Raw genomic sequence first — 16,942 nt, 5'->3', positions numbered from 1 at the left:
CGACTTACCAAACTTGCCTTTAGCAAGTTGCTCTGGAGATCTTGAATTTGGGCCGCTTGATGTTTGATGGTTGTGTCTTGCCTGGCATTTTTAACCTTTAGCCTAAAATGCAGATCTTAAGATCATTATTCTCACCCATAATTTTAAAACTGTATCGTGTAATTTCTGAACAAGTGAGGGTATTACAGAAATTCTTAAAATTGTATCAAGAGGATGATTTGGCAATTGTGCCAATTTTCTCGTTGTGTTTTGTGGTAATGGTGCAAAATTGAGAGATAAGATGCCAAAATTTTGCATTTCAAAATAGCTCAAAGCTGGAATTTGTATCCAGCTTAACAATGATATACTCGCATAACTAATACATTTCTCATAGTACACTCCTTATCTGCTTTATAAATAAACAAGTTATTTTCTGTGAGGTTTAAATTATACTTTAGCATATGATCTTTAATCTTCTCAGCGTATCTTTCGGCCTCTGCATGTCGTTCCTGTGCTTCTTGTAACTAAAATAAAGAAAAAATAATACTTTTAAATACTGTCAATCTAGTTGAACACCATCACCTGTTTCTGTAACTAAATGTTTTTGTTTTTGTTTTGTTTTTTTTTTTTGTTATTTTATACTTGAAAGAGAGACAGAGAGGGAGAGAGCACACACAAGTGGGAAGGGAGTCAGAGGGAGAGACAGAGAAAAAGGTAAGCAGGCTGCAAGCTCAGGGTGAAGCCTGATGTGGGGCTCGGTCTCATGACCGGTCTCATGAGGTGGGGTTTGGGATCATGACCTGAGTGGAAATTAAGAGTCAGGACGCTCAACCAACTAAGCCGCCTAAGCACCCCTGTAACTAAAATCTTATTGGACCCAGCCACACTCTCCTCTACATGCTGAATGATGGCTACTTTTAGGTCATAACAAAAGAGTTCAGCTTCTACAACAGAGACTATGGCCTACAAAGCCGAAAACATTTCAATACTGGTACAGAATTGTTTACCAATCTTACTCTCCTACAAAAACATAACGTTGTTAATGGTTTTAAATTATATATGATGAGATAAACATACAAATGTGTCTACTGGTCAAATGGAGGAAATATAGGGAATTACCTTATGGTAAACATTTCTGTTTTCATATTCCAAGCACCATATCAACTATGATTTTCAATATTCACATAGGTGAATGACATTGCTGTTCTCGTGATTATGAAACTGAACATGCTGTTTTCAGTGACAACGAGATATTTCATGGGAGAGTTTGACAAGCAGTATCCTAGTAGGAGCCAGAAAGCCTGGGTCTGAATTCCCAATTCTGCTGGTTATGAGCTCTATGACCTTAAGCACAGTACCTAAAACTTCCGTGTCTCAGTCTCTAAATCTGTAAAATGAAAGTCATAACAGCACCTACTGGGGTACCTGAGTGGCTCAGTCGGGTCAGCGTCTGGCTCTTGATTTCTGCTCAGGACATGATCTCAGGGTCACGTGATTGAGCCCCACATCCAGCTCTGCGTGGATAGCGAGGAGCCTGCTTGGCATTCTCTCTCTCTCTCTCTCTCTCTCTCTCTGTCTCCCTACCTGCTCTTCCCACAATCTCTCTCTGTCTCTCTCTCCTCTTTCTCTCTCTCTCAAAATAAAGAATCTTATAAAAGTGATCTGAAAAATAAATAATAATAGGATCTACCTCACTGGGATCTTGGGAATATAAAATTAGGAAATAATACGTGAACAACTTAGAAGGGTACGTGGCACATAGTCAGCTCTAAGGGTATGCATTTAGCATGATTACTGTTGCTGTATTTGCGTTCCAATACAATGAGATAGTTAAGGCAGGTGGCATGCCAATACAAGTGGTGCCCTATACAAATCATACTGAAGTCATTCATACCACCGCAAGTGGCAGCAAATGGGGAGCATGAGGCCCAGAATCTCTCCTCAGTACTTCACACAACTTTCGCCAATGCCACTAGCAAACAGTACTTTTTTTTCCCACTTATAATACTTTTAACTAACTCCCTGTCTATACTACTCAGTGGACAATACTCATGGACTACGGTACAAATAGCACCTCTTCCATTGAGTAATAGATGCTTTACATGACCATCAGAGGCAAGGGAAAGCCACTGACATGGAAATAATGGAGTCTTGCTAAACCAAAGTTCCTCAATCATTTCATGCCCACACTGTTTACATTAGGCTGCTTTAGCCGGTACTCTGATGAGGAGATTAAGGCTTTGTGGTAACAACATATCAGAAAAGCTGGCCCCAGAGCTTTGCCGTTGGTAAAGTGCTACACCTCTGTAAATCACAGCACCAGCTGCATAAGGAAGAAAGATTTCAATTTCTCCTTTTCTATTAACCATTTGCTTAACTTTTGAAGCTTTGTCCATCTATCACGCTGCTTCTCCCCTTGCAGTGGACTCGAACATTCTTTAATGTATCGTCTCATCCACAGATTCAAGGTTTCTTCACTTATTTCCTTCTTTTACACTAAAATCCAACTTTCACTCCTATCATTCCACTAAGACATTTTGAGGGTCATCCAGAACCTCTTTTTTTTTTTTTTAATTTTATTAAGGTCTCTATCCTGCTTCACTTTTCAGCAGCAGCTGAGAAAAATGACCATGCCCTCCCTCTGCTCTTTTAACCACACCTTATTTCTGAAGGACGGCAATCCCTGACATTAAGTCCTTGCCCCTTGCTATCTGTGTTTTGAATTGCTCTTAAGGCTTCAAAACCAGATTCTCTAATTCACATTTCCAGCTTTGGCCGCTTTACCTAGGCCATGTGTACTTTTCGCTCTTCCATCTAGGTGCTCACAGACAACATCTCAACCGCGCATTCAAAAATCATTACTTGACATGGAGTACCTTTGTAGACAGCTAATCGTGTACATTTTATTTGGACTCTTTTCGGTGTTACTTTGAGTGTGTTTTCCTTATTGAGTCTTAGGGAGCACCCTTACCCTTAGGATGCTGACCAGCATACTTTGTCTCGCTTTTCTTTATAACACGACATTTATCACAAGGGCTGGATGATCACTGGTTTGCCTTTGTTTCCTTTTGAGTAATTTCTTCGTCCATAGAGATTTCAACTCACGGAAGTCTTCTGAAGTTCCTTTCACACCCATACTTGACTATATTGTTAGGAAGGTTAAGTTGGCTAGAGCTACCTCTTCTTCCCAATCCAGACTCTTCACCTCAAAATTGTGTGCATCAAATATCTTCACCCAGGTAGCCCCTGGTTTGGGGATTCAGGAGATAAGGACCTTCTAGAGAAGTCAGATCTATGGACTCAGTTGGCTGAAAGCTATCTAAGTTTTTGTTTCACAGGGAACACTTTAAAGTGGCAGGTAATTTCATGCCATAACCCTAATTCCTTTCTATAGAGATGTACAGAAAATCCCTCGTTATTCTTTAGTAAGCTTCATCAGTTTCGGATATCCTTACAAATTTTAGTTTTTCAGACCTTAATGATTTCTTTAGGACACAGTAGCAGGACAATGCCTAGCACTCTCATTCATAGAAGACTGATCCACCGAGTATCATGTTACTCGCATGAAAAGTTCCCTGTTACCATGTGACTCATTAATAAGACGTATAGAAAAGAAAGTAGCTTTCAGTGTCCCTTCAGTCATAAAAAGACCAGTCAACACAATGTTCTAGTTCCCCTGATGGGTATAGCTGCCTAATGAAACTTGCATGTATATTATATAGCTTTTGTGACTGACAGAAACGAGTTGGTCAGTGTATCTACCTCATTGCTCCCACTTAGGATGTACAATGAGCATCCTACAAAGGAGGGTGAGAGTGGGATGACATTCACTGTTCCACTTGGAAAACAGTTGTGGTTTCACTACATAAATTAGAATCTTGAATGGCACATTAGTCTTTGCTGAAATTGAATTCTGAAATCTCTGACAGGCTGATTAACTCAAGTGAATGGAAAAAAAAAATGAGTTTCTGAACTTTCAATGGTAGGAGCACTATGTTACTAGGTAAGGCCCTGACAGAGCAGCCATTTCTCCTTTTTCACTGGCATTTCTTTTCCATTACAAAATCCGACAGGAGAAAAGTCCATTCCTTTGAGAAGGACGTTTGCATAATGATCTGCCCGTCATTGTTAATGATGAGAATAAATTGCAAACTTGTAATTACAAATTACAACAAATTATCATTAAAATAAACCGTTCTCAAACTCTCACTGAAGGGATGAGATTACAAGAGAATGTCAGAATTCAAGATCAAGTGATCACTCAAAGATTGGGGACGTTGGAAACACGCTGAAAAATAGTAGCAGGGACTCTCACACATCTGTATGCCAACGTTCACAGCAGTATTATTAACAGTATCCAAAGGTGGACTAAAATGCTCAATGTGGTATATATAAAATGTTGCTTTTTTTAGATTCTCACAATGTTTTTTTATGAAAATCTCACTATAAACATCATTACTTTATGAATTCAATCAACTTCATCTATATAGAAGAATTACATCACTAGTAGCAAGTAGGAACAATATCAACCAAACCTTTGCAGCAGTGAGATTTTCCATGGGATCCAAAACATTCTTATGTACTAGTACTAGTGAAATACGGATTCCTTTTCAGTAGGACAGACATTAAGAGATCGACTTACCAAACTTGTCTTTATCACGTTGTTCTCAAGATCTTGAATCTGGGCCGCTTGATGTTTGATGGTTGCTTCTTGTGTGGCATTTTTAACCTGTAGCCTAAAATGCAGATCTTAAGATAATTATTCTCACCCATAAATTTAAAACAACATCACATACTTTCTGAACAAATGAGGGTATTACAGAAATCCTTAAAATTTTGTCAAGAGGAAGATTTGGGAATTGTGCCATTTTTCTCATCGTGTTTTATGGATAAGGTGCAAAATTCAGAGATAATATGCCACAATTCTGCATTTAAAAATAGCTCAAAGTTGGAATTTGTATCCAGCTTAACAATGATATACTGGAATAACTAGTACATTTCCCATACTACACTGTTTATCTGCTTTATAAATAAACAATTTATTTCCTGTGAGGTTTAAATTATACTTTTGCACTTGATCTTTCATCTCCTCAGCATATCTTACGGCCTCTCCATGTCGTTCCTGTTCTTCTTGCAACTAAAATACAGAAAAAATAATTTTAACCACTGAAAATCCAGTAGAAAACCATCATCTGTTTCTTTAACTAATTTTTTTTTCTTGAGAGAGAGACAGAGAGAGAGAGAGAGAGAGCATGCAGAAGTGGGGAAGAGAGACAGCGGGAGAGACAGAGAAAATTGTAAGCAGACTGCTAGCTCAGGGCGAAGCCTGATGTGGAGCTCGGTCTCATGACTGGTCTCATGATGTGGGATTTGGGATCATGACCTGAGTGGAAATTAAGGGTCAGGACCTCAGCCAACTAACCCACCCAAGCGCCGCTGTAAGTAAAATATTTTTGGAGCCAGCCACCCTCTCCTCTATATGCTGATTGATGGCTACTTTGAGATCATAACAAAAGAGTTCAGCTTCTACAACAGAGACTATGGCCTACAAAGATGAAATGTTTCAATACTCTTACAGAATAGTTTACCAACCTTACTCTCCTACAAAAACATAACATCGTTAATGTTTTTAAATTATATATGATCACATAAATGTACAAATGTATCTATTGGTCAAATGGAGGATATATAGGAATTTACTTTATGGTAAACATTTCTATTTTCATATTCCAAGCACCATATCAACTATGATTTTACATATTCACATAGGTGAATTACGTTCCTATTCTCGTGATTATGAAACTGAACACGCTGTTTTCAGTGACAAGATATTTCATGGAAGAATTTGAGAAGCAATATCCTAGTAGGGGCCAGAATGCCTGGGTCTGATTTCCCAGTTCTGCTCATTATGAGCTGTATGACCTTGAGCACACTACCTAAAACTTCCATGTCTCAATCTCTGCATATGTAAAATGAAGGTAATAATAGCACCTACTGGGGCACCTGAGTGGCTCAGTCGGTTCAGTGTCTGGCGCTTGATTTCAGCTCAGGACATGATCACAGGGTCATGTAATTGAGCCCCACATCGAGCTCTGCATGGACAGTGAGGAGTCTGCTTGGGATTCTCTCTCTCTCCCTCTCTCTCTCTCTCTCTCTCTCTCTCTCCCTTTTTCTCTCTCTCCCTTCATGCCCTTCCCCAAAATCTCTCTGTCTCTCTGTCTCTATGTCTCTCTGTCTCTCTCTCTCTCTCAAAACAAAGGACTTTAAAAAATTGATCTCGGGGCGCCTGGGTGGTGCAGTCGGTTAAGCGTCCGACTTCAGCCAGGTCACGATCTTGCGGTCCGGGAGTTCGAGCCCCGCGTCGGGCTCTGGGCTGATGGCTCAGAGCCTGGAGCCTGTTTCCGATTCTGTGTCTCCCTCTCTCTCTGCCCCTCCCCCATTCATGCTCTGTCTCTCTCTGTCCCAAAAATAAATAAACGTTGAAAAAAATTAAAAAAAAAGTGATCTCAAAATAAATAATAATAGTATCTACCCCACTGGGATGTTGGGAAGATTACATTAGGAAATACTAGATGAACAACTTAGAAGGGTACGTGGCACATAGCTCTAAGTGTCTGCATGTAGCATGATTACTGTTGCTGTAGTTTGTGTTCCAATACAATGTGATAGGTTAGGCAGGTGGCCTGCCAATACAAGTTTTCCCCTATACAAATTATACTGAAGTTATTCTTCATTCCACCGCAAGTGGTAGCAAATGGGGAGCATGAGGCCCAGAATCTCTCCTCAGTACTTCAAAAAACTTTGCCAATGCCACTAGCCAACAGTACTTTTTTCCACTTATAATCCTTTTAACTTACTTCCTCTCTATACCACTGAGTGCACAATGCTCACAGACTACGGTACAAATAGCACCTCCTTGACTGAGTAGTAGATCCTTTACATGACCATCAGAGGCAAGGGAAAGCCACTGACATGGAAATAAATGAGTCTTGCGAAACTAAAGTTCCTCAATCATTTCATGTCCATACTCTTTACGTTAGGCTGCTTTAGCATGTACTCTGATGAAGAGATTAAGGGTTTGTGGTAAAAGCATATCAGAAAAGCTGTCCCCAGATATTTGCCTTGGTAAAGTAATACAAATCTGTAAATCACAGTTCTGGCTGTGTAAGAAAGAAAGACAAATTTAGCATGCTTTTTCATAGTGAGAGGGAAAAAAAACCTAAACATTTGATTGAACATTTCTCCTCTATTTGATTAAGTGCTTTCATTAATAGTTTTACTTATATAAGCGTGTGTGTGTGTGTGTGTGTGTGTGTAGAGATATACACACATTTTTTTAACGTTTATTTTTTGATATAGAGCACGAGTCTGAGTGGCGCTGAACGTGAGGGACACAACAGATCCAATTAGGCTCTGCTGACAGCAGAAAGCCCGATGCAGGGCTCCATCTCAAGAACATGGAGATCATGACCTGAGCCAAAGGCAGACTCTGATCGGACTGGAGCCAGCCAGGCACCCCTCAATTTAGTATTTCATTTCTTAGCATACATTTAGAATAAAAGCTTTGCTATACCAATGTTTCCAAGAAGAATTTATTGATACGGTATAAAGTACTTAATTTTATCAGAAAAACTGTTAAGTTAAAGTATTTTCAATTTATACAAGGATAAGTACCACACATATCAAAGATTACTATCCCTTAAATGTATACTTAGGAAGACGAAATTACCTGTCATGAAAAAAATAAAAACAATGTCAAACAAAGGAGTGAATTGTTCTGCACAGGCTAGATGACAAGTGTCAAGAGAGTTAAAGCTAATGGGAGTTAGAACAGTCAGAGAAAGTTCATTGGAAAGGAGACTGTGAGCCAAGTCTGAATAACATAGGTTTACTCAAGAGGAACAGAAACTAAAAAGACAGTAAGGACAGCATGCGTAACGGCTGAGAGATGGTGAAATCAACCCAATTAACTCAGAGGATAAAATCTGATGGCAGAGACATTACAAACGGGTGTCCACACAAGAACTACATAAATGTTCATAAGCAGCAGTATTAATAGGCAAGAAATGGACACAACCCAAAGGTCCATCAACTGATGAATGAACAAGGGCCTTAACCCACAATGGAGTACTGTTGACAATAAAAACAAATGAAGCACTGATATAAGCTGTAACCAACACAGATGAACCCAGAAAACATTAAGTAAAGGTAGCTAGTCCCAAAGTACCACACGTTGTGTGACTACATTTATATGAAATATTCACAAGAGGCAACTCCATTGAGAGACCAAGTAGTAGACTGGTGGTTGCCTGAGGCTGGGGGCAACGGGTAAGGGTTTCCTTTCAGGGTGACGAAAACATTCTACTTGATGGCAGTGATGGTTGCACGAGTGTACACAGAGACAGTGAACTGTGCGTGGCAAATGGGTGACTTTTATGGTATGTGTTTTGTACCTCAAAATAGCTTTAAAAAAAACCCAATGGCAGGACACAGAGAATGTTTTTAATTCTCGCTTTTGGGCGCCCATACTATACATGATCTGAATATTTCCGTGCTTTGACAATATGTCTAAAAGGCAAAGAAAATGGAGGAAATGCCGAAGTTCAAGTGGTTTCTTAAGTGATATTTCTGTACAAGTCATCCTGAAATCAATATGCATTCTTCTCAAAAGTGAAGATGAGAACTAAGACAATTATCTGAAACATCCCATTAAACATTATCTTCTGATTTGATCCAGCTTGCCTCATCATGGTAATAGAGATATCATTAAAAAACATTGTTTAGTAGGGGACAAAAGTCTCTTGGGACACCTGGGTGGCTACGTCAGTTAAGCGTCCAATTCTTGCTTTCAGCTCAGGTCATGATCTCATGGTTCATGAGACTGAGCCTCACACTGGCTCTACACTGACAGCATGGAGCCTGCTTGGGATTCTCTCTCTCTCCTCTCTCTGCCCCTCCCCTGTTAACACGCATGCACACACTCTCTCTCACTCTTTTTCTCTCAAAATAAATAAATAAAATGTAAAAAAAAATTTAAAATTAAAGAAAGAACGAAAAAAGTCTCTCAATTTCTGTGAGGAAGGATACAAAAGCCTCAACTTTCCTAAGAGTAAGTATTATAAGAAAACAATGTATAACACAAATAGGAGAAGGAGAGGCAGAAGTTTATGAAATAAATGCATTGTAAAGATACTAAAATCATAATAAATTAATTATAATGAAAATACCAAAGAAAGCGGTCCATGGAAATTGGTATCCTAAAACACTTTATATTATTTAACCAGCTATAAGTTAGCTGTTGACAGGTTACATTTACTACATACCTGACTTCTGATTTGAGCTAATTTCTTCTTGAGATCCCGTATTTCATCTTCCAGACGAAGATATGACGTAACCTCTGGGAAAACCTCTGACATAGACTTTTTCTTCAGAATATCCGCCAGTTCTTGTTGCAGTTGTCTCGCAACTACCTAATAAGACATTTCTGTTACTGATTTTCTAAATCATCTTATTATTAAATTATGTTAATAATAGACAACTCTCACATACGTACTTTGAGAAATATCAACACATACATCAATTCACCGTCTTTTTGTAACACATACACATTCCTGTTCACTGAATTCAGTTAAAGACACAAAAGGTGTTATCTCCCTGCCTAGTTCTGATATTTTATGGTGTCTCTTTCCAGTCTTAGCACGACAATTTCATCCTGCAACATGTGGTTTTTATGCAACCGATCTTGTGTTTTCTCATGATTATCAGAAAGCTAAGTAAAACCAAGCACATTTTCAGATAGCACTGAATAAAATGGCAGTATCATGATTTTCTTTGAAATGAAAGTATAATCTGTGTTTAAACAATGAAAAGGTTGCAGGGGGTGCCAGTGTGGTTCAGTTGGTTGAATGTCTGACTCTTGATTTTGGCTCAGGGAATGATCTCACATTCTGTGGGTTCAAGCCTCGCATCAGGCTCTGTGCTGACAGTCAGGAGCCTGCTCAGGATTCTCGCTCTCCCTCTCCCTGCCCCTCCCCTTCTTGCATTCTCTCTCTCTCTCTCTCTAATGAATAAAGAAACATGAAAAGGAAGGAAGGAAGGAAGGAAGGAAGGAAGGAAGGAAGAAAGAAAGAAAAAGAAAAGAAAATAGGAAGAAAGGAAGGAGGAAGGAAGGAAGGAAGGAAGGAAGGAAGGAAGGAAGGAAGATTACAGTAAGTGAATATCCAACTGGAAAAAAATAAAGTTGGCTCCAAATCTCAAATTTTAGACAAGCATAAGTTCCCAAAAGTTCAGAACTTTAACTGAAGATAATGAAGGCATGAAAGTCAAAAAGAATTTGTGAGAAAAGTGTTCAGAATCTCAGAATTGGAAAAGCCTTTCTCTGATTTACAACAAACCAGAAGTCCTAAAATAAAAGATTAATAAATCTGACTATACTTAAAAATTGAGTTTACAGTAGATATCGAACACTGCGACCCCACAGTAAAATCCTTAGCTCTGCATATACTCGGACAGATTAAATTTCCTAAAATTCTTCTTTCCTGAGAATATTTCATAGATATGTACTTTGCTACCATTTCGATAGTCAGTTGTAAGAATATCTATTGATAACTGAAAAATCTAGGCACTGTACTATAATAGAAACACTTCTACATACATCAATGAACTCATTTGGTTATCACAATTCTAGAATGGAGAGATTAAAACGGTGAGCTGCAGGACTCTCCCCAGGTCTTCTCAGTCCACAACTAGTGCTCTTGCACCAACCACTGCCACTTCTCTAGTGTAAATACACAAGTACGAAAGAAGTCTTGTATTTCAAAATACTCATAGGAAATAAGGTGAAATTTATACATCTCTTAGAATACCATGAGATGATTTACTGCTGCAATAACTTGCATTTCCTCTTCATGTTGAAAACAGTAATAAATATAAAAGAGGGGAAATACACTCAGCTATTTTATTAGGAATAAAATACCTATCAATAAATTATCATTAAGTATATACCACAGCATACCATTGTTATCAAAAGTTCCTTGTAATGAAATAGGATGCTACTTGAAGCAAAAGTGTTACTTTTCTCAAAAGTAGGAGACTTGATACCGAAAATATGATCAGTGAACTGGCTACACTTGTCCTCCTGTCCATTAGTGGAAGTGTTCACCTAAACTATTAATATATCAAGGCAGTGAAGTAACTGTTCAAAACTAAAACACATGTTGCTACTAGCAATAGTTTTGAGATTAGGGAAAGCTCATCAATTCCTACAGAAAGTAATAAAAGCCTCTCCTTTGGATGAGGACATTATGAATGTCACTAGTTGTTGCAGACAATGCATTTAATCAAGAATATTATTTTATCCAGTGAAGCAAAAATGCCACCGTCCCCCATGACCCTCCACAAAATATATGTGCTTTTAAAATCCTCTATAGTTTCCATGATGAACAGAGTTCAGTTTCATATGTACATACATACATATATATATACACACATATATATACACATATACACACACATATGTATATATATATATATATATATATATATACACACACACACACACGGAGAAAAAAGTAATAATAACTAAAAAATAGAATGTATACAAATACACACATGTACTTCAAAATAACTAAAGAAGATACCTTAGAATTAGTTTTCTTATGAGCCATTTCTAGCTCCTTTTGCTTGCAAAAGAGATTGCTTAGACTTCCATCTTGTAAGACTCTGGCCTTCTGTTCTGGAGAAAGTTGCCACTGAGTGTCACTGCGCTCTTCTACAACCTGGAGACACATTTCATTATGATTCTGGTCTCATACCGTTAAAAAAAGAAGGTCAGGGGCGCCTGGGTGGCTCAGTCGGTTAAGCGGCCGACTTCGGCTCAGGTCATGATCTCGCGGTCCGTGAGTTCGAGCCCCGCATCGGGCTCTGTGCTGACAGCTCAGAGCCTGGAGCCTGTTTCAGATTCTGTGTCTCCCTCTCGCTGACCCTCCCCTGTTCATGCTCTGTCTCTCTCTGTCTCAAAAATAAATAAAAAACAGGGGCGCCTGGGTGGCGCAGTCGGTTAAGCGTCCGACTTCAGCCAGGTCACGATCTCGCGGTCTGGGAGTTCGAGCCCCGCGTCGGGCTCTGGGCTGATGGCTCAGAGCCTGGAGCCTGTTTCCGATTCTGTGTCTCCCTCTCTCTGTGCCCCTCCCCCGTTCATGCTCTGTCTCCCTCTGTTCCAAAAATAAATAAACGTTAAAAAAAAATTAAAAAAAAATAAATAAAAAACGTTAAAAAAAAATTAAAAAAAAAAGGTCAAAAGCTGAAGAGGAGAACTTTAAAAAAAATGTTCAAAAGAACATAATCTCATGTTTTAATTTATTTTAAACCTAAATAATATATATATTGAGTCAAAGGGATACTATAAAATATATATGTATAATATTACACTATGTAATATAGATGGAAATACAGTTTTTATCAAAAACTGATTTACCTGATTTTTTTTGGCCTTCAATTCTGTGTTTAGCATTCTAAGAGCGAGTTCAACTTGTTGTTTTGTTTCAACTTCTTTCTTATATTCGTCTTCTTTTCTTCTTAACTTTTCCCTAATATTTTCATATAACATATCAGCATTTCTTCTTTCTTCTTCTTCTTCTTGTTTTAAGGTACATCTGCAATTACATGTGCTTCTTTTAAAATTTGTTTTGTTAGACATAAAAAGTTCATTTTATGATACGGTTCCACATTAGTTGGCTTATCCAAATGAAAAATTTCTATGTTCTCCAATTGTTTTCCTTGTAGAGCTCATGTTTTTAATTTGTCACTTCAATCTCTTCCAAACCATATAGACAGTTGAAAAGAAGCCAGGAGAAAGCATTATGCAACTTCGTTAGTTTTAGTCAGTAATAACTCTGGTAGATGTTGTAGGAAAGGAAGTTTGAAATTATTCAGGAAAGTTAGAGTTGAAAATTACCCCCTTTCCCACAGGTATAATTATTCCTCCATAGGACAGATAATTCAGTTTCTCATTAAAAAGAGAAGTTGCTGTTTATAAGCAAGTTTATCAATTCACTGGAAATAAAATTTCCACTTGACGAAACCTTACAGGTACCTCCAAAAATGATGTGCAGTGAAAGAGAGCATCTGTGGATGTTGTTTACACAACATACACGTGCAGATTACTGTCATCCAAGACTACGCTGACGAGTCTAATATCTGTTGCCTATGCTTTTTGTTTCTTCTTCCACAACACTTGCAACTTACCTTGTTGATGATTACCTACTTTATGAATCACTTAAACATCCCTTCTAGAACAACACAGGATATGTATTAATTAAGTAAACAATAAAGAGTAATATGACCTTTCAGCATACACTTTTGAATTAATTTTATCTACCTATGACAGAGATGCTGAAAAAACTTCTCAGTAACCACTTTCCGTATTACTTTTTTTTAATGTTTATTCATTTTTGAGAGAGAAAGGGAGAGCCCATGCAAACAAAGGGGGGGGGCAGAGAGAGAGAGAGAGAGAGAGAGAGAGTGAGGCAGAAAATCCGAAGTGGGCTCTGCACTGACAACACACAGCTCGATGTGGGGCTCGAACTCACGAACCCTGAGATCATGACCTGAGCCAAAGTCGGACGCTTGACTGACTGAGCCACCCAGGCGCCCCTATTTTACTTTGTTTAAATTTTTTATTGAGAGAGAGATGACGCAAGTGAGTGAGGGTGGAGAGAGGGAAAGAGAGACAGAATCCCATTAGGGGCAGACAGAGAGGGAGAGACAGAGTGAGAGAAGAGGAGCTCATCCGAAGCGGGGCTCGTGCTCACCCAAAGCAGGGCTCGAGCCCACCCAAAGCAAGGCTCAAACTCACGAGATCATCACCTGAGCCGAAGCCAGATGCTTAACCAGCTGAGCCACCCAGGCACCCCCACTTTACCTTTTAACCCCTGCATGTTAAGAAGCAAACGGAATCAATTTTGGCGGATTTTACTGTCTTGAGAAAAATGACCATTTATACTCTGTTGGTAGGTACAGAAAGTAATATAAACTTTCCTGAGAACAATTTAAAAATATGGATCAAAGACCTTTTTAAAAATTTTTATACTTTAACCAGATTACATTATATTGAAGAACTGACTCCAAGCAACTAACCAGACATGTAGAAACAGATTCATATAAAAGACATTCCTGACAGCATTAATTAAAATACAGAGAGATGAAAAACAAGCAGAATTCAATCTCTTAAACAATGATGTTTCTTGGACTATGGTGGACTTTCATATGGCCATTAAAATTGTGATTTGGAATATACATTAAAGTATTAGAAATATTCACTGTTAAGAACTTGCTATGTTATTGCCAAGAATCGCACACCTCACAACACTAAACAAGTATTCTTTCCAGGAAAATCCTATAAGGTAAGTCAGCAATTACAAAACTGCCCCTACACATCTGTAGTATAAAAGGAAACAGTTGAAATATTTCCTTAAAGCCAAGATGCTGTACCTCAAACTGCAGAATTCACGTTCCCATTCCACTTTTTGATGTTTTAACCGTGATATCATGTCTTTGGCTTCCTGTAGCTCGTTTTGTAGTGCACTAACCATTTTGTCCATTTTCGTCATTTTTCCCATAAGAAGTTTACAGTGATTTTTGTTAAGTTTCCTTAATTTCTCATAGGAAACACGTATATCTTGGATTTTCAAGAAGCCAGCATAATCTGCATCAGAGAAGAAACAGAAATGAAATAGATGAGTACTTTTTGCATATACAGGCCTGTGCATCTTCAATTCACTCATTCACACATTGAGTAAATATATACCTTCAATGGAAGATGTTATACTCAGCTCTACAGATGCAATAGAGAAGACCCCTGGCTCTCGATTAGCTTAAAGTCTAGTGAAGGAGAAAGACAACTCAAATGGTAATTCTAAATTCAGGTAGTTCCTATTAGAAGACAGAGTTCTGTGATCATAACTTGATCTAGATTGGGCCCAAGGAAGATAGATGTCCCTGAGGAAGAGATAAATATACTGAGGAATGAAGGATGAGCAGGAGACAATTAAGCAAAGGAGGAAGACAAGCACTCTCGACAATCTAGAGCATGTGCCGAAGTTCCAGTAATCTGCTTCTGGCCAAGATGGGGTAACACATACTGATTGATCTTCCTACCTGAAGCAAGCAAAAACAAAACAGACAAAATACAATTTTAACATGATTTTCAAGACACAGAACTTCAGACAACGAAGGACAATGATCCCTGAAAACAAAACACGTTAGCCTAACACGTATGCCCAAGCTCACTGCCTTGAGAGAGTTTTCAGGCTACGACACAGGAGACATAAATTATTTAAGTAGATTTCACCAGACTCCTTGAGTCGTGGTGGCAAAACTGAGAGTCTGGTGAAGTCAAGGCAGATAGAGACGACAGGTCAGCATCCAGGAGAGGAGAAAGCAGGACACAGAAAGAACCCTGGGCATCTGCACAGGGTCCCCTTTGGCTATTCAACAGAGTAACAACCAGTGCATACATGGAAGGAAGTCATCAAGGGAAAAAAAATCTGAAAAGAGTAGAGGAAGCACTGCCTGGTGCTCCCACAGCACGAGGGACAGTATCTATTCACATTAGCTAAGATAGAAAAACTCATAATTTGCCTTAGGCTGATCACCACTCTGGATTCATACAATAATTTGTAAGAGCAAGACTAAAGGATCCAACTGTTTGTAAGTAACTTAACTATATCTCCAAACAAAGCATGAAAAGATAACTAGAGGCATGGAAGCTATTGTTTTAAAAACCAAATAGTACTTACAGAGATGTAAATTATGTTAGCCATGAACAATACGATGGGTAGGAATAAACACATATTAGACATCACAAAACAAAAGACTGAAGTTCAACATTGGAAACCTGGGAGAAAACTTCAACTGGGAAATATACAATTGCCCAAAGAGGCAGGGGAAAGGGACAGGAAAAAAAAAATGGCCCAAATCTTCCTAAACCTCATGAAAACTATAATCCCACTGACCCAGGAAGGATATGTCTAGCAAAGAAGAAATGGAAGTCAACTCTTGTGATTTGCCTAAACTCTATACGATGTGGTATAACATTACTGGAAGGGAGACTGTGATGCTGAAGCCATAGACTATAAACCCTAAACCAACCACTAAAGCAGCAAAACTGAAAAGTTCTAGCTAGGAAGCCTAAATAAATAGGTGAATAAATGAACACATGAATAAATGAATACATGAATAAATAAATGGATAAAACTGAATCATAAAAATTACTCGATTAAAAGAAAGCAGAAAAAGAAGAGAACGGGAACAAGGAGCAGATAGGACAAATGCAAATCAAACAGCATGATGACATATTCAAATCAACTATCTCAAAAATCACAGTAAATGGCCATTTGTAGCAACGTGGACGGAACTGGAGAGTGTGATGCTAAGTGAAATAAGCCATACAGAGAAAGACAGATACCATGTGTTTTCAGTCTTATGTGGATCCTGAGAAACTTAACAGAAACCCATGGGGGAGGGGAAGGAAAAAAGAAAAAAAGAGGTTAGAGTGGGAGAGAGCCCAAGCATAAGAGACTCTTAAAGCCTGAGAACAAACTGAGGGTTAATGGGGGGGTGGGAGGGAGGGGAGGGTGGGTGATGGGTATTGAGGAGGGCACCTTTTGGGATGAGCACTGGGTGTTGTATGGAAACCAATTTGACAATAAATTTCATATATTGAACAAAAACATCACAGTAAATGAAAACGGTCTAAAAGCCTCAACTAAAACGCAGACTGTCAGAATGGATAAAAAAGGAAGACTCAACTAGATGCCACCTATACAAAATGCACTTTAAATGTCAAGACAGAAATTTGTTCGAAAGACAGGAATATGATATACCACACTAACACTTGACCAAAGAAGGCTGAGCTAGAGTGGCTATATGAATAGCAGACAAAACAGTTTCAAGCAAAAAAAAA

General features: G+C 38.5%; 1 protein-coding gene across 1 annotated transcript in view; it reads right to left on the bottom strand.

The window, feature by feature from the left end:
* Nucleotides 1-16,942, bottom strand: part of LOC124509895 (ankyrin repeat domain-containing protein 26-like) — a 238,257-nt gene that overhangs the window by 39,311 nt on the left and 182,004 nt on the right. The window contains 6 exon segments of the mRNA XM_047076483.1: nucleotides 4,622-4,715; nucleotides 5,046-5,116; nucleotides 9,303-9,449; nucleotides 9,641-9,748; nucleotides 12,431-12,632; nucleotides 14,470-14,683. Coding sequence (XP_046932439.1) covers nucleotides 4,622-4,715; nucleotides 5,046-5,116; nucleotides 9,303-9,449; nucleotides 9,641-9,748; nucleotides 12,431-12,632; nucleotides 14,470-14,683 — 836 coding nt within the window.

This window comes from Lynx rufus, unplaced genomic scaffold (genome assembly GCF_022079265.1).
Source record: "Lynx rufus isolate CCGP_SWC_20201006 ecotype Redwood Valley unplaced genomic scaffold, mLynRuf1.p SCAF_15, whole genome shotgun sequence".
NCBI lineage: Eukaryota > Metazoa > Chordata > Mammalia > Carnivora > Felidae > Lynx > Lynx rufus.
This window is presented reverse-complemented; position numbering and strand designations above follow the sequence as displayed.